At 41.3% G+C, this 19217-nt stretch overlaps 1 protein-coding gene across 1 annotated transcript in view; it reads right to left on the bottom strand.

Moving 5' to 3' along the window:
• The window catches only part of syne1b (spectrin repeat containing, nuclear envelope 1b), a 223901-nt gene that overhangs the window by 51925 nt on the left and 152759 nt on the right, over window positions 1-19217 (bottom strand). Inside the window, 9 exon segments of the mRNA XM_034160064.1 lie at window positions 5334-5453; window positions 6498-6599; window positions 6943-7155; window positions 7344-7499; window positions 12572-12700; window positions 13123-13276; window positions 13416-13516; window positions 16099-16230; window positions 18068-18259. Of these exon segments, the coding sequence (XP_034015955.1) occupies window positions 5334-5453; window positions 6498-6599; window positions 6943-7155; window positions 7344-7499; window positions 12572-12700; window positions 13123-13276; window positions 13416-13516; window positions 16099-16230; window positions 18068-18259 (1299 nt within the window).

Raw genomic sequence — 19217 nt, forward strand, 5'->3', positions numbered from 1 at the left:
CAGATAGAGAGACAGAGATATAGAGATATGACGATAGATAGATAGATAGATAGATAGATAGATAGATAGATAGATAGATAGATAGATAGATAGATAGATAGATAGATAGATAGATAGATAGATAGATAGATAGATAGATAGATAGATAGATAGATAGAGGGGTATAGAGATGTAGACAGACGGGTATAGAGAGATAGAGAGAGAGGGATAGAGAGATAGAGAGAGGGATAGAGAGATAGAGAGAGAGGTATAGAGATAGATAAATAGAGATAGAGAGGTAGAGATAGATAGAGATAGACAGATAGAGATAGATAGATAGAGAGATAGATAGAGATCAATAGAGACAGAGATAGATAGAGACAGAGATAGATAGGGACAGAGATAAATGGAGATAGAGGCAGAGATAGAGATAGATAGAGAAAGAGATAGACAGAGACAGAGACAGAGACAGAGACAGATAGATAGATAGATAGATAGATAGATAGATAGATAGATAGATAGATAGATAGATAGATAGATAGATAGATAGATAGATAGATAGATAGGGACAGAGATAAATGGAGATAGAGTTGGATAGAGATAGAGATAGTTAGCGAGAGATAGATAGAGATGGCGATAGATAGAGAGAGATCGATAGAGACAGAGACAGATAGAGACAGATAGAGATAGACAGAGATGGACAGAGATGGATAGAGATAGATAGAGATAGATATAGATAGAGAAAGCGATAGTTAGGGATAGAGAGAGAGATAGGTAGAGAGAGATAGAGATAGATAGAGACAGATAGCGATAGACAGATATAGAGATAAATAGAGACAGATAGAGACAGACAGAGACAACCAGAGGTAGAGATGGATAGAGATGGATAGAGATAGATACAACCCTGGCAATAATTATGGAATCACCGGCCTTGGAGGATGTTCATTCAGTTGTTTAATTTTGTAGAAAAAAAGCAGATCACAGACATGACACAAAACTAAAGTCATTTCAAATGGCAACTTTCTGGCTTTAAGAAACAATATAAGAAATCAGGAAAAAAAATTGTAGCAGTAATTAACAGTTACTTTTTTAGACCAAGCAGAGGGAAAAAAATATGGACTCACTCAATTCTGAGGAATAAATTATGGAATCACCCTGTAAATTTTCATCCCCAAAACTAACACCTGCATCAAATCAGATCTGCTCGTTAGTCTGCATCTAAAAAGGAGTGATCACACCTTGAAGAGCTGTTGCACCAAGTGGACTGACATGAATCATGGCTCCAACATGAGAGATGCCAATTGAAACAAAGGAGAGGATTATCAAACTCTTAAAAGAGGGTAAATCATCACGCAATGTTGCAAAAGATGTTGGTTGTTCACAGTCAGCTGTGTCTAAACTCTGGACCAAATACAAACAACATGGGAAGGTTGTTAAAGGCAAACATACTGGTAGACCAAGGAAGACATCAAAGTGTCAAGACAGAAAACTTAAAGCAATATGCCTCAAAAATCGAAAATGCACAACAAAACAAATGAGGAACGAATGGGAGGAAACTGGAGTCAACGTCTGTGACCGAACTGTAAGAAACCGCCTAAAGGAAATGAGATTTACATACAGAAAAGCTAAACGAAAGCCATCATTAACACCTAAAAAGAAAAAAAACAAGGTTACAATGGGCTAAGGAAAAGCAATCGTGGACTGTGGATGACTAGATGAAAGTCATATTCAGTGATGAATCTCGAATCTGCATTGGGCAAGGTGATGATGCTGGAACTTTTGTTTGGTGTCGTTCCAATGAGATTTATGAAGATGACTACCTGAAGAGAACATGTAAATTTCCACAGTCATTGATGATATGGGGCTGCATGTCAGGTAAAGGCACTGGGGAGATGGCTGTCATTACATCATCAATAAATGCACAAGTTTACATTGATATTTTGGACACTTTTCTTATCCCATCAATTGAAAGGATGTTTGGGGATGATGAAATCATTTTTCAAGATGATAACGCATCTTGCTATAGAGCAAAAACTGTGAAAACATTCCTCGCAAAAAGACACATAGGGTCAATGTCATGGCCTGCAAATAGTCCGGATCTCAATCCAATTGAAAATCTTTGGTGGAAGTTGAAGAAAATGGTCCATGACAAGGCTCCAACCTGCAAAGCTGATCTGGCAACAGCAATCAGAGAAAGTTGGAGCCAGACTGATGAAGAGTACTGTTTGTCACTCATTAAGTCCATGCCTCAGAGACTGCAAGCTGTTATAAAAGCCAGAGGTGGTGCAACAAAATACTAGTGATGTGTTGGAGCGTTCTTTTGTTTTTCATGATTCCATAATTTTTTCCTCAGAATTGAGTGATTCCATATTTTTTTCCCTCTGCTTGGTCTAAAAAGTAGCCGTTACTGACTGCCACAATTTTTTTTTTTCCTGATTTCTTATAGTGTTTCTTAAAGCCAGAAAGTTGCCATTTGAAATTACTTGTGTCATGTCTGTGATCTGCTTTTTTTCCTACAAAATTAAACAACTGAATGAACATCCTCTGAGGCCGGTGATTCCATAATTTTTGCCAGGGGTTGTAGATAGAGATGGATAGACAGAGACAGAAATAGACAGAGAGAGAGATGGATAGAGATAGAAATAGATAGAGATAGATACAGACAGATAGAGATGGATAGAGATAGACAGAAATAGGTAGGGATAGATAGAGATAGATAGACAGATAGATAGAGATAGAAAGCAAGAGGTAAACAGAGACAGAGATAGATAAATAGAGATAGACAGACAGACAGACAGACAGACAGACAGACAGATAGATAGATAGATAGATAGATAGATAGATAGATAGATAGATAGATAGATAGATAGATAGATAGATAGATAGATAGATAGATAGATAGATAGATAGAGATAGATAGACATAAATAGAGGTAGAGATAGATAGAGACAGAGATACATGGAGATAGAGAGAGACAGAGATAGATAGATAGAGACAGAGAGATAGACAGACATTGATTATCAGATAGAGATAGCCAGAGATAGAGATGGATAGAGATAGATAGATAGATAGATAGAGACAGACAGAGATGGATAGAGATAGATAGAGATAGAGACAGAGATAGATAGAGAGAGATAGGTAGAGAGAGATAGAGAGAGAGAGATAGATAGAGACAGATAGCCATAGACAGATATAGAGATAGACAGAGATAGATAGAGGTAGAGATAGATAGAGATGGATAGAGATAGAGATTGATAGATAGAGATGGATAGACACAGACAGAAATAGACAGAGACAGAGATGGATAGAGATAGAAATAGATAGATACAGATAGATAGAGACAGAGATGGATAGAGATAGGTAGAAATACACTCAACAAAAATATAAACGCAACACTTTTGGTTTTGCTCCCATTTTGTATGAGATGAACTCAAAGATCTAAAACTTTTTCCACATACACAATATCACCATTTCCCTCAAATATTGTTCACAAACCAGTCTAAATCTGTGATAGTGAGCACTTCTCCTTTGCTGAGATAATCCATCCCACCTCACAGGTGTGCCATATCAAGATGCTGATTAGACACCATGATTAGTGCACAGGTGTGCCTTAGACTGTCCACAATAAAAGGCCACTCTGAAAGATGCAGTTTTGTTTTATTGGGGGGGAAAGAAGTCAATATCTGGTGTGACCACCATTTGCCTCATGCAGTGCAACACATCTCCTTCGCATAGAGTTGATCAGGTTGTCAATTGTGGCCTGTGGAATGTTGGTCCACCCCTCTTCAATGGCTGTGCGAAGTTGCTGGATATTGGCAGGAACTGGTACACGCTGTCGTATACGCCGGTCCAGAGCATTCCAAACATGCTCAATGGGTGACATGTCCGGCCATGCAAGAACTGGGACATTCTCAGCTTCCAAGAATTGTGTACAGATCCTTGCAACATGGGGCCATGCATTATCCTGCTGCAACATGAGGTGATGTTCTTGGATGTACTGTATGGCACAACAATGGGCCTCAGGAGCTCGTCACGGTATCTCTGTGCATTCAAAATGCCATCAATAAAATGCACCTGTGTTCTTCATCCATAACAGATGCCTGCCCATACCATAACCCCACCGCCACCATGGGCCACTCGATCCACAACATTAACATCAGAAAACCGCTCACCCACACGACACCACACACACTGTCTGCCATCTGCCGTGAACAGTGTGAACCGGGATTCATCCGTGAAGAGAACACCTCTCCAACGTGCCAAACGCCAGCGAATGTGAGCATTTGCCCACTCAAGTCGGTTACGATGACGAACTGGAGTCAGGTCGAGACCCCGATGAGGACGTCGAGCATGCAGATGAGCTTCCCTGAGATGGTTTCTGACAGTTTGTGCAGAAATTCTTTGGTTATGCAAACCGGTTGTTTCAGCAGCTGTCCGAGTGGCTGGTCTCAGACAATCTTGGAGGTGAACATGCTGGATGTGGAGGTCCTGGGCTGGTGTGGTTACACGTGGTCTGCGGTTGGGAGGCTGGTTGGATGTACTGCCAAATTCTCTGAAACACCTTTGGAGACGGCTTATGGTAGAGAAATGAACATTCAATACACGAGCAACAGCTCTGGTGACATTCCTACTGTCAGCATGCCATTTGTACGCTCCCTCAAATCTTGTGACATCTGTGGCATTGTGCTGTGTGGTAAAACTGCACCTTTCAGAGTGGCCTTTTATTGTGGGCAGTCTAAGGCACACCTGTGCACTAATCATGGTGTCTAATCAGCATCTTGATATGGCACACCTGTGAGGTGGGATGGATTATCTCAGCAAAGGAGAAGTGCTCACTATCACAGATTTAGACTGGTTTGTGAACAATATTTGAGGGAAATGGTGATATTGTGTATGTGGAAAAAGTTTTAGATCTTTGAGTTCATCTCATACAAAATGGGAGCAAAACCAAAAGTGTTGCATTTATATTTATGTTGAGTGTAGTTAGGGATAGATAGATAGCTAGATAGATAGATAGATAGATAGATAGATAGATAGATAGATAGATAGATAGATAGATAGATAGATAGATAGATAGATAGATAGATAGATAGATAGATAGATAGATAGATAGATAGATGTGTAGACCCATGGGAATTCAAAGGAAAACACATTAGAAAGTTTGATAAATAAAATGAAAATGGTATGTTCAAATTCTTCAATATTTTGCACACTGATATCTACCTAAGCATCCAAGTGTATGTTGGCCTCAGTTAAAAATTTGTGGTTTTGGAGAAACTGGGTTTTTATCTAAACTCTTCATGTGTACATATTGTTGGTGTGATGATATGTTCAGGATGTGCCCATATGTATACTTGTAGTTTCAGTAGCTTGTTTGTTGATATCTCATCTGTCTGCAGTGCTGCTCCTCTGGTTTTCAGCTCTGTGAGCTTCTGTTCAAAGTCTTTCAGGCTGTCCTCAGCAACAACAATGACCTGCAAAAAATGAGAGAGCAATGAGTAGGCACATCTTGTTTATGCTGCATTTACACATAACGGCGACAAGTCACGAATGCCACTAAGTATACATTCTTGGCCGCTGATCATGAATATGATGATTTGAGGCAGAGGCGTCAGGTGTTCTCAGGATCTGCTGCAACCTGTTACCATGCGTTACGATTAATGACACGCATTGCTGGCGAATTATCAGGAATCATTACACACGGTCAAGAATCATGTTCCGCGCCGTTCAGCGCTATTGTGCGTAACAGCGCATCGTTATGTTCTGTCACACTGTGAATGAGGCGAATTGTGTCCACACACACACCCATATTCATCCTACCATCAGCTGCTGAACAATTTAGATCACTCCTGTTTGCTCCTCAAAATCTAGATTTATCTACTGCAGAAGAACTTTGTGATTGCATGTTTAGTCGGGCTCTGCGCCATGGAGTGGCGCAGAGAGGAGGAGGAAATGGAGAGAGCCAGATGTGTGGCTCCACGCGTCTCTCGTCTCGCTTGTTTTCCCAAACATCAGGCACAGCAGCAGCAGGTGGAACACCTGCAGGAGCACACTGATGACCATTGGAACAAGACTTTTAGCCGACTTGGCGTCACTGTCCTTCTTCAGCATACTGCAGCAATGAAACAAAATGCGGTGCAGCAGGGTTTAATTATGCGCACGTCAGAGAAGAATGCTGTCACACTCTATTAAGGATCACCACTCATCAAGATGGAACAACATGCTCAGTTGTAACCTCCACGGCATGAGACATTCGTGGAAGAGTTTTTGACAGCCAAAAACATGCTCCACGAAAATCACAAATATCACGCACCAACTCGTACTATTAAGAAACCAAAGAAACCTATTAACCTAACCTATGTGTTAAGTCACGTTGAGAATGTCAGGAATGTGCCAAGAATGATGCAAATATGACATTCGTAACGTGTCCTGCCTATGTGTAAACAGTATTAGGGTGCATCTTCATTAGAAGCGTATTGCTGTTTGAGTGTGTATGGCTGTGCATAAGCTTGCATTACCTCCAACTGTTTTGATGCTGGTCTGTCCATGGCTCCAGCTAATGTCTGCAAGACCTCACATTTGGTCTCAATTAAAGCAGTTTGGAGAAGCTGCAACTCTGTCTGTATGAAACAATCAAAGATTTAGGAACATTCTAAAATAGCAGTAAATACATCACAATGTTTGTCTTAATCCACTTAAGTGGAGGGCAAAATTGCCACAGCAATGGCAGCCAAAGGTCAATATTTAGGTGAGGATAACAGTTAGCGGAGTCAAATGCCAAATTGACGTAGCCCTTACTGTCTTCATGGCCACGGGTATGATTACCTAGTTTGTATGAAGCCAGTTTCACTACAAAGCTGCAAATCTATGTAATGCAATACATTGCTTTAATAATAACCATCTTTTGAGGCATTCCATTTTGAAAGACTGTTGAAATGCAACAATTAACCGATATAAACAAACCTGATAGGTTGCGAGTTCATGTGCCCTGGTCCTCATGTGGTCACTGCGTTGCTCCAAAGCACAGCCTAGCACTCCTAATCTCTCTTTCAGGCAGTTAAGATTGTCCTCGAACAATGCCCGGTCATCTTGCCTCAGCACTGGAGATTCAGCTAGCAGGGCCCTGCTGAGCTTCACCTCCTCGGTCACATGCCTCACATCCTTCTCCAAGGTCTGCTTGGACAGTAAGTAACAGTTCAACCACGATCCGTGTTAAAATCCTCTGCAAAATTACATGTCATGCATAGTGTGTAAACAAACAATGTTTGTTCTTTTGCAGTGGCAGCTTTTTTTCATAACAGCATTTCCAAGTAGTTTATAATGTACAGATCAGAGCAGCTTCCAGGAATGAAGTCCATTTATACCTCTTGCTTTTGTAGCTGGTTCTCTGTGGTTTCAGTCAGAAGGACTGAGCCAGAGAAGAGGCTGTTCTCCACCCCGTCCAACCAGGTGGAGGTGGACGACACAGCTGTGTAGAGCTGCTGTTCCAGCTGTGCCACCGGCTTTGTACTGCTTCCAGGCTGGACACACAAAGGGAGAAAGATCATCATTTCACAATCCATGTCAGTCTTACAGTTTTTCTTCATTGGTTTGGCTCATTTCTTGAAACTGAGATGACATTCTCAAAATGACATGAACAAATCCCCAAACTAACTTGCGGTTTCTCAGAACAGAATGGCATTTCTCATTGCTTTCATCACATTTCAAATGCCTTGTACATGTTCCAAGCACTTAGTACATCTTTGCAAATGGTTATGTACAAGTGGCCTACATTTAACACAATCAGCCTACATTTAGAACATTTTCCAAAAAAGTGCATCTTGCTGATCTATCCCAATTGGTTGGTTCTCAGTGTAATGGTTGTTCTCTCCAAACATGTCAGCACAATTTCATCGTATAAGTCATCATCTGCAGAATAGTCTGCTCAATTGTCAAATTAGTTAAGAAATTGGAATACAATACAGCACACATATTTTGGAACATTTCATACATTCATGACAATCAGGTGAGTAGGTAACAGGTGACCAATCCATCAGTTTGTTGAGTTACCTGACAGGTGTTGTCTATGATTTTGAATGCTGGCATTGCTGTATACAACCCCTGGCAATAATTATGGAATCACCGGCCTCGGAGGATGTTCATTCAGTTGTTTAATTTTGTAGAAAAAAAAGCAGATCACAGACATGACACAAAACTAAAGTCATTTCAAATGGCAACTGTCTGGCTTTAAGAAACACTATAAGAAATCAGAAAAAAAAATTGTGGCAGTCAGTAACGGTTACTTTTTTAGACCAAGCAGAGGGAAAAAATATGGACTCACTCAATTCTGAGGAATAAATTATGGAATCACCCTGTAAATTTTCATCCCCAAAACTAACACCTGCATCAAATCAGATCTGCTCGTTAGTCTGCATCTAAAAAGGAGTGATCACACCTTGGAGAGCTGTTGCACCAAGTGGACTGACATGAATCATGGCTCCAACATGAGAGATGTCAATTGAAACAAAGGAGAGGATGATCAAACTCTTAAAAGAGGGTAAATCATCACGCAATGTTGCAAAAGATGTTGATTGTTCACAGTCAGCTGTGTCTGAACTCTGGACCAAATACAAACAACATGGGAAGGTTGTTAAAGGCAAACATACTGGTAGACCAAGGAAGACATCAAAGCGTCAAGACAGAAAACTTAAAGCAATATGTCTCAAAAATCAAAATGCACAACAAAACAAATGAGGAACGAATGGGAGGAAACTGGAGTCAACGTCTGTGACCGAACTGTAAGAAACCGCTTAAAGGAAATGGGATTTACATACAGAAAAGCTAAACGAAAGCCATCATTAACACCTAAACAGGCAAAAAACAAGGTTACAATGGGCTAAGGAAAAGCAATCGTGGACTGTGGATGACTGGATGAAAGTCATATTCGGTGATGAATCTCGAATCTGCATTGGGCAAGGTGATGATGCTGGAACTTTTGTTTGGTGCCGTTCCAATGAGATTTATAAAGATGACTGCCTGAAGAGAACATATAAATTTCCACAGTCATTGATGATATGGGGCTGCATGTCAGGTAAAGGCACTGGGGAGATGGCTGTCATTACATCATCAATAAATGCACAAGTTTACGTTGATATTTTGGATACTTTTCTTATCCCATCAATTGAAAGGATGTTTGGGGATGATGAAATCATTTTTCAAGATGATAATGCATCTTGCCATAGAGCAAAAACTGTGAAAACATTCCTCGCAAAAGACACATAGGGTCAATGTCATGGCCTGCAAATAGTCTGGATCTTAATCCAATTGAAAATCTTTGGTGGAAGTTGAAGAAAATGGTCCATGACAAGGCTCCAACCTGCAAAAGCTGATCTGGCAACAGCAATCAGAGAAAGTTGGAGCCAGATTGATGAAGAGTACTGTTTGTCACTCATTAAGTCCATGCCTCAGAGACTGCAAGCTGTTATAAAAGCCAGAGGTGGTGCAACAAAATACTAGTGATGTGTTGGAGTGTTCTTTTGTTTTTCATGATTCCATAATTTTTTCCTCAGAATTGAGTGATCCCATATTTTTTTCCCTCTGCTTGGTCTAAAAAAGTAACCGTTACTGACTGCCACAATTTTTTTTCCTGATTTCTTATAGTGTTTCTTAAAGCCAGAAAGTTGCCATTTGAAATTACTTTAGTTTTGTGTCATGTCTGTGATCTGCTTTTTTCTACAAAATTAAACAACTGAATGAACATCCTCTGAGGCCGGTGATTCCATAATTTTTGCCAGGGGTTGTATATACAGCTTGGCCTGGTGCTAGTACTTTTTCCAATGTCAACATGAATAGACCGCAAGTACAAGGCCAACCTCCACCTGGAGGAAAGGGAAGAGGAAGAGATGGAGAAGGAAGAGCAAGAGGAAGAGGAGGAGGAGGAGGATTGAGGGTGCGTGGTGGTAGACGAGCGGGAAGAGGAGGACTGGGGTTCGCAGACATCATCCTGTCCCGGATGAAATTCGGGCCACCATTATTGACCATGTAGTCAACCATCGCCTCACAATGGCAGAGGCAGGGCGCCGAGTGCAGCCTAATGTGCCACGCTCCACAGTCTCCTCCATCATACAAACCTTTCGCCGGGAAAACAGGTATGCACTCAGGCAATGATGGAACTACAGAATTCTCTAAGAAAGTCTTACTGTACTGTTACCGTGTTTGATTCAGTGTGTGTGTGTGTGTGTGTGTGTGTGGGCCCATAGGCTACTGCAAAATCTCACCTCAATGTCACAGTATGATACAGCACACTATTGTAGCATGACAAACAAAATATGGTTGTACTGTAAATTAGACAAAATACAGCGTTGCAGTTTACAGTAGCATTGCAGTGCATTTGTAAGTACAGTAGCCTACAAAAGCTATAGAATGATAGCAGAATGAAGCAGTATGCAATACAGTCATTACAGTGATTGACAATATGTAACAAAGACATAAGACAAACACTACAAATAGTCATGTTGTCTGTGTCTATGAGCAGGATTGGGCGACAGCGTCATATAGGTGGGAGAAGACGACTGCTCACCGATCGCCAAGAAGGCGAGATCTGCAACATGGTCATTGCAAATAATGCAATCACACTGACACAGATCCGTGACACAATCCTCCAAAACAACACAGTCTTCCAAAACATCAACTCCATCAGCATATCCACAATAGACCGGGTACTGAAGAAAAACCTCATGACCATGAAGCAGATCTACAGAGTACCATTCGAACGGAACACAGACAGAGTGAAAGAGCTGCGGTTCCAGTATGTGCAGGTAAGCCAATTATTCATGGTCTATCAGTTTGTATAGCCTACACTATGCAGAGGTTCCAATTTCTCAGGGTTACCAGTATCCTCTTTACCTTTGGAATCCAGCTTTACAATACAGTATCTGACCACAGCATTTTGCCAAAGAACTGTAACAGAACACTGTCATCATTATGTCTCCCTTCTATTTGTGTCAGAAAACTACCTGCAGAACCTCTGCATATGCCTGCACTCTAGGTCTGGAACCACAGTGGGTTATATTGACTTTGTGAAGAGTATTACTGCTGTGACCGTGTGACCCATCTATATGACTGATTTGGTTTATTTTTCTCTTTTGTAGAGAATCCTGGTACTAGAGGGGAATGAAATCCCCCATATCCTAGTATTTGTTGATGAGGCAGGGTTCAACCTAGCCAAGGGCCGCAGGCGTGGCCGAAACATCATTGGCCAGCGGGCCACAGTGGATGTCCCCGGCCAGCGGGGGGGAAATATTACCATGTGTGCGGCTATATCTGAAAATGGTGTGGCCACACACATGGCAAGCTTGGGCACATACAACACTGAGAAACACCTCCATTTCCTGGACCGTTTGTATCTGGATTTAGTTCCAGAAAATGGGAGGGGTCTCAAAGGGCCCCACCTACCCCAGTTTGTCGTTGTGTGGGACAATGTCAACTTTCACCGTGGCCCACGCATCAGGGCATGGTTCGACACGCATCCAGGGATGCATAATGTCCCACTACCTCCATATTCTCCATTCCTTAACCCTATTGAGGATTTTTTCTCCGCTTCGAGATGGAGAGTGTATGAACATCATGCTCAGAACCAGAAGTCCCTCCTCAATGCAATGGATGCTGCCTGTGATGATATAACAGGCGATCAGTGTAGAGCATGGCTCAGGCATTCATGGCGCTTCTTCCCACGGTGCATTGCTAGAGAACACATCAGATGCGATGTTGATGAGAATGGCCATACAGACTGCAGCGGATGGATGGCCAGGAAGATGTGGAGGGTGACCAGGAAGAGAGAGGGGAGTGACACAGAGTAGTCAGAATGTTACTGTATTTCATTTGTGATGCTTGACTGTTTTTTTACATACTGTAATGTATTTTGTTTTGTTTTGCAGGTTTTTGTATTTTGTATACATAGTATATTGTATACATTTTCCTTTGTATTTTTTTTCTTTCCTACCTACAGTAATGTGTAGAAATTTACTTGTGAATAAAAATAGTTACAATTTCCTCAGCAGAATGAGTGCAGTGTGTGTGGTGTGAAAATTGTATTCCTTTAGCTAGACCTCTGCCATAAAGACAAAACATCTAAGCATTTTGACTTGCAGTACTTACACAATGCTAAAGGGACAATGCATTTTGGAGGCACTGATGATTTGTGTGAGAAAGGAATTTAGTTTTGACACATGGGTAAACTGTTTCTGGAGCGATATGAGCATGTGATGAGGATCCATGTAGTTGTGCTGCACTGTCCAGTTTATTCTGACAGGAGGATGACATGAATGAAAATGTGCCAAAGCAATTGAGAAGGATATATGCCATTTTTATGATACTATTTATATGGGAGAGGGACTTCATTTTGAAGCAAGAATGAACGTTTTGGGAGACACATGACATTTTGCTGGTTATCTGAAGTGTTGCGAAGAACTGTAAGTCTGTTTGGCCAATTTACCTTATAGTTATAGGAATGTCATCTCAGTTTCAAGAAATGAGCCAAACCAGTGGAGAAAAACTGTAATATTTTAATCTCGTAATATAATGTGATAAAGTGTTGTTGTAGAAGAAGTGTAACCTGAGTGGCCATGTCCTCTGCTGTTTGTCGGAAGCTATCATAAAGAGTCTCCAGTGAGGACTTGTCTGCCTGGGTTTCTCCTTTAAACAGTGACCCAGCTGGGGTCAAATGAGATGGTCTGGGGTAAACCTGCAAGAAGTGTGAAGAAATTAACAACAAATCACATTACACCTTTGTCACTCACCAACAAAGTAATGTAAATTTACTTCAAATGACAAGTGGTTCATTCTACCACAAAGGCACAACAGGACGTCAACCATATTAATCCCAATACCCAACCAGTCCTTCACCGCTATGAGTGATTACAGTTTATTGATGTACTTCCATAGAATCACAATGTTGGCAAAAGTGAGAAAGAAAGCTGTGAATCTGTTCCTGGATACAGAGCCAAGTCAAAATGTAATGAATTCTTTGTCGGCTCATGCTCCACCACTCCACCAGGTTTCATGTAATTTGGTCCAGAAACGTTTGAGTAATCTTCATAAAAACAAACAACCCAACAGAGACAGGCGAATGCATGACCTCCTTGGTAGAGGTTATAAGATTCATACCGGCTGCTTGTGCTCTTGCTCCAGTGTTTTCTGAAGGAGCTGTAGTTTAGATTTAAGCTCTAATCTTAAATTCTCCCATCTCTGCCTCATGTTCTCCCGTGAAGCCTGAGCTTCCCTCTCAACCAAAGCTGCTGCTGAAAATGACTGCATCGTACTGTGTGGTGACAGAAATCCACATTATTCAGTTTGCAACATGAAATAGGAATTTGTCATTATATCATAAGGTACCTTCATATTTTATTATTTGAGTGTTACAAATGCATGTAAATATGATATAATAAAATTTAATTTACGTGGCACTGCTCGGTGAGGCCTGCTGGATGAGGATCTCCTCTCCTCTGCTGGCTACTGACTGGAGCAGTTTTTTCTGCTCAGCAAGCTGCTCCTCTAGTTCCTAAACATCAAGAAGCAACCCCCCCCCCAAAAAACAGTGATTAAATCACACTTTGTATTCAGTGTTCGGTGCAAGTCACAGCGGCAGAACATATATCTGCCATCAACTCATAACATGCCACAGCAATTCACATTTGTGGCCAGGCTCTCATGACATGCTGATGATTGTTTTATTATAATTATTTACTGTTCTTTTTTGTAATTTAACATGTTGTGTTCACCCTCTCAGTGTCAGGTGCAAGAGTGAGTATGAGCTGGAACGCCCCGTATCCGTTAATGCCTGTCAACTGTGTGCGCAAGCCTGGCACATCCATCAACTCGCCTGGGCATGCAGCTGAAATTATCATAATGTCTCATTTTGTGTAGATGGAGGAAATGTGATAAATGATGTCTAATCATGGACATGACAGGCCGTCCAGATGTGCACACTGTGCTGGACAGTGATTGCACTGCACCCCGGCCACTGTTGGAGCATTTTCCACCTCACAGTGCTGGATTGTGGGACTGCACACTTACACGCCATTTCATCTGGGGGGGGAGCACTGCATTCATTTTAATTTCTGCTCGGGGGGGGGACACGGCACACTCGTAGGGGACTTAGGAAATGTGGGGCCATTTGAACATCCAGCTCGAAAGTGCTCACTTGCTCTCTACTCTCATACTGGCAGTGCAAATGGCCCCCTTTCTAAGTGCTCCACGAGTGGTGCTGGATGTCTGTGGGTGGCACCTGGACTCCAGCCGAGAGTGGGTCAAATGGCCACTGGCACAACATTTGACGACTTTTGGCTGATGGTGTGAAGGCTGCCTCGATGGAGTCATTCAGCCACGGTTTTGACATGCCCGATGATTTCGTGCAGGCTGCTCAGCCATGGCACGATATGTGCACACAATCAGATGGCAGTGTTCTATGCATTCTGACCTATCTACTGGATGGCAGTGGGAATGGTGCCCAATTATATCACACGGTTGTCGACATGAATCACAACTTAACAAACAAACTTTTCTGTTTTGCAAATGTCTTTTTTTACAAATGAAAAATTACATATTTAACAAAAGCATATTTATTTGTAAACACCAACACACACATTACAATAACCTGTACTGGTTTTTACATAGAATGAATTAATCAACCAATCAGTGTGAATGGAGGCTCAGTTTACCCATAATCCCTTTGGGCATCTGTGTGTGTTAATGTTCAAACGTCAGAATTAGTGTATTATTTTAAAATTAAAGATATGTGTTATATTTTCACTTTGTACAAATGACAGAGTTGACATTAATGTAGTTATTTTATCTGGATAATTTGATTTATAAATCAAACCCATAAGTCAAACTGCTTCCTTTTCAAGACGCCTGCCTCACGACTGGCACACTGTATACCAGGGGTAGGCAACCTGTTCCAGAAAGAGCCATGAGGGTGCAGGTTTTCTTTGCAGCCACTGACTCCACCAGGTGATTTTACTGATTAATATCACTTTGAGCAGATGGAATCAGTTAATCAGTGAAATCACCTGGTGGAGTCAGTGGCTGCAAAGAAAACCTGCACCCTCATGGCTCTTTCTGGAACAGGTTGCCTACCCCTGCTGTATACTGTCAAGGTAAATGACACTTCCCTACAGCAGTGGGCAGGGCGCACAAAGACTGGAGCACTGACTCATTGGTTGTGTTTGGGTTTGTGGTCATCTTTGATTCTATCAGAAGCGTTGGCAGTGTATAAACGCAAAATCGGCTTGTCAGTAACTGAGAGTGTACCAGAGACAACACTGAAAGTTAGCAATCAGCTGTAGCTTCCAATAAACTTTTTAGTGGTTTATCGGCGTTATAAAAGACAACTGTTCAGGTAGCTGATTAGCGGTTATCGAAGCTAACTTTTTGGTTAGCTGTGCACACCACTGGGTTAGACCTTACCCATGTGAAGTGCCTTGGGGCAACGTTGTGATTTGGCACTATATAAATAAATTGAATTGAATTAAAGACCTAAAGAAGCTGTTATTTTCTTTGGGAATGACAAGGATGGAGAGGATGCGGAATGAACAGAGGGACAGCACAGGTCGGACAGTCTGGGAACCAAGTCAGAGAGGCAGAACTGAGATGATTGAACAATATAGAGAAGGGACTGATGAAGAATGCTGAGGATGGAGCCACCAGGCAGCATGAGGGGGAAAGAAGCCAAAGAGGAGATTTATGGATGTGGCGAGGAAGAAGATGCAGGTGGGTAATGTGAAAGATGAAGATGCAGAGGACAGGGTGAGATGGAAATAGATGATCTGCTGTGGCAACCCCTAAAGGAGCAGCTCAAAGCAGAAGAAGGATAAGAAGATGATGAAGACAAGCAGAAGAAGAAGATTCGGTGTTGCTTATTGTGGGTCAATGGCAACACATTCTTTGTCAGTTATGTCAGGATGTAGTAACTGTGTTCAAAAACATGCAACAACAAAAAAAAATCACCAATGGACTGCTGATAATGTAAAAGCAAAAGGTTTTGAGAGAGTTCAGTTTTATATTAAGAATTCAAACAGAGGAAGAATGCAAGTTGCACAACATGCAGCACATTGAAACACAGGATGAATTGTGAAAGTATACCCTCTGTCTCTGAAGACTGTCTTGATGCTGTTGGCTACGTGTTGTTCGGGCCTGTGCAAGCCAGTCCTGTATGCTGGGACTCCGAGAGAGACTGGAGTCGGACTCACTGTCCTCCTGCTCCTGCAGAGAGCTCTGTAAGCAATGACAAAATACTATAAGAAATGTATTTGTTGAAGAAAGTGATGCAGCTAGTGAAACTCTCAAATGAGTGATCACATTGATGCATTGTCAGTGTAATGCAAAATGCACATTGCGTTGTAAATGATGTGCATGCAATGTGGTAAATTTGACACTGGGTATAAAGTCAGCGATATCTTACATGATAATGCGATATGGATGTCTGTTATGGCAGGATTACATAGAATTATGAATCCTATTGCAAAGTGTGCACATCACGTGCATCACGAACATGTGTATTGGTGAGATAAGATTGTAACGCAGTAGTTTGAGCAGTTTTAAAACTTCGGCGATATTTCAGGTGCCGTATTTCCTGTATTACATCATAGTGTGCATTGCAAGATGCTACATAGATACTTCAGATACTATAGATATTACTACAGCGAGACACATACAGGGGTGCACAGGTGTGTGGCACACACACAACTGCACCTGGAGTAGCCACAAGAAACAAATAATAATGCACTTACCTGTGACCAAACTCCACCAAAATCCAAACAGACTTTGTGTGCGGTGGAGATGCATGGTTCCCTTGTTAAAAACGCAAATAAGAGCAGCCAAAAAAATTAAAAAAAAAAGAAAAGTTGTGCATCTTTAAATAACCCAATGTGCACCAAAATTCTTTTTGCATGCCTGTGAGACAGATACCATATTTTGTGGAGTATAAGTCATAGGACCTCCCAAACTAGTTAAAAAAAAAAAATAAAAAAAAAAAAATGCAACTTATGCTCCAGAAAATACATATGTTCTCATAATTTGACTGATTTGGGAATGAGATAAATATTTAATACAGTAGTTTCTGGAGTATGACTTTTTTGTTTTTTGGTATTTTTTTTACTAGTATGGGTGCTAATGTGACTTGTACTTCGGTGCCAAAAACTAAAAAAAAATTACATTTGTTATTTATAATAATTATAACTATTTATATAGGACTTTCTGAAGAATGAAAGCACTAAACAAAATAAACGCAATAATAAAATAATGAATTCCAATAATAACAAATACAGTACAACAATGTCCAAAAATCCCAAAATACAGCGCTGATAATACAAAAATAAGGTGTGACTTATACTCCAGGGCAATTATGCTCTGGAAAATGCGGTAATTTTGGCTGGCTCACATTCTCTCTGAGCAAACAAAATCTGTTGTGTACTCAATAAATGTATTTCCCTGTTTGTTATTACCAACACAAACACCTAGTAATAATTCCTATCACGCAGGATGTTACTTTCTGTTTCCTTTCACTGTTCGCTTGGCAGTTTGGCAAAGCACAGATTTTTATCAAGTACACAGAAACTAATCAAGTGTGAGAAATAATATTAGATCTTTTGCACGCACAGTAACATTTTGAGTGTTGAATAAAATGTAGCCTTGTTACATATTTATTTCTCTCACTCAACCTCTACTTCAGTCACAGTTAGGAGAACCTGTGCAGTGCCCTGCACAGTGCACAGCTCTGCTCATCCTTCATTGCACTAATACAGAAACACACCATGATGTGTGCTGAGTTCTGTTTTTCTTCTTATTCTTATAGTTCTGTTGTTTCTGCATATGGCACTGCGTTACAATGCAAAGGCACAATCATATCCGATTACTGTGTACTGAACATCTGTTTTAAGAATTGGAGTACTGAAAAAGCAAGGGGGCAGAACTGAACCTTCACGCCATGAATTTTATATTGTCCCAGAGGATGTTTCATTTTTTTTTTCATGGTTGGTCAATTACATATATTTTGAGCAGGGCAGCCGTAGTGCTTATTGAAGGCAATGGCATGATATCACAGGCGGCTCACCTGAATATTAGTCTGCTTCTGTTGCAGCATCCTCTGTAGTTCCAACAGGCTAGTCTTCAGTGTGTGCAACTTCCTGGCCAACTCCTCAGCTTCCACTCTGGTTTCTATCCGGCCCTCAAGAAGTAAGTTCTCATTGTGCATGGACAGCTCTGACAAGGCCAGCACCTTATCCTCAATTTCCAGCAGCATGTTCTGCAGTAGCAGCAGGAGAGAGGCCAGTTCAAACATGGCATCAAACCATCAACAGTTATAGACCCTCCAGGCAGTGGCAGTCGACGGTGCAGGGTTGAACTGAACTTCCTACACCACCAGCTTTCCCGAACCACAGGACAGGTTAGGCTCTCTATTAACTCCGTTACCTCCTGTGCCCCATATTTTCTGTAATCCTTCATGCTCCATGCTCTGCAGCATACATGTTTACCATCGTGTACAAATGCAATTCCTTTGTGCAGAGGCACAAGAGGTCTTTTCTTGCCAAACTCCAAACAAGTCAAAGGGATCCATCACTGGATGCTGGTCCACTGTGCATAAAAACACTAGCTTTGTCATGGCACAGCCACTAGTTTGCAATCAAGTATCTGCTACTACAAATACAAAGCTGCTCCTTCCTGCTGTATCCTACCATCCTTTCTGGGATTCCCCTTCTTGGAAATTCTTGCATGGCAGCCCAGCTTGTTAGAAACACCAGTTCCGGCAGTGGGATCTTTTAATTGTCTGACAGCCATAACCTCTGACTACTCAGCCTCATGTTGCTAACAGGATCTTGTCACACAGCGACACATACATAATCTTCTTAAGAGTACTGCTGCAGTAGGCTGGGAGAGACCGCCATCTGAATGTGCCTGCTAACTCTGCTAATGCCTCATGTGCACCTCCTGGCAGGTTCGTGCAGTCCTGAGCTATGATAAAATGGGTGTATATAATCCTGTTACAAATAATGTACAGAGCAGACACAACAGCTGTTAAAACTGTATTCTGGAGTTGCCAGTACTTTTATGACCAACTTGTTATGATAAACTGTATATATGTGTTTGTTATATGACCTGATGCCTTATTTCAACCGTTTGTGATATTTTATACAGCTGAAATTCAACTTTGTATGGTTTCACTGATTGATGAGAATGGACAGCAGGTAGAGCTCTTACCTGCA

Source organism: Thalassophryne amazonica, chromosome 19 (assembly GCF_902500255.1).
Source record: "Thalassophryne amazonica chromosome 19, fThaAma1.1, whole genome shotgun sequence".
Taxonomy (NCBI): domain Eukaryota; kingdom Metazoa; phylum Chordata; class Actinopteri; order Batrachoidiformes; family Batrachoididae; genus Thalassophryne; species Thalassophryne amazonica.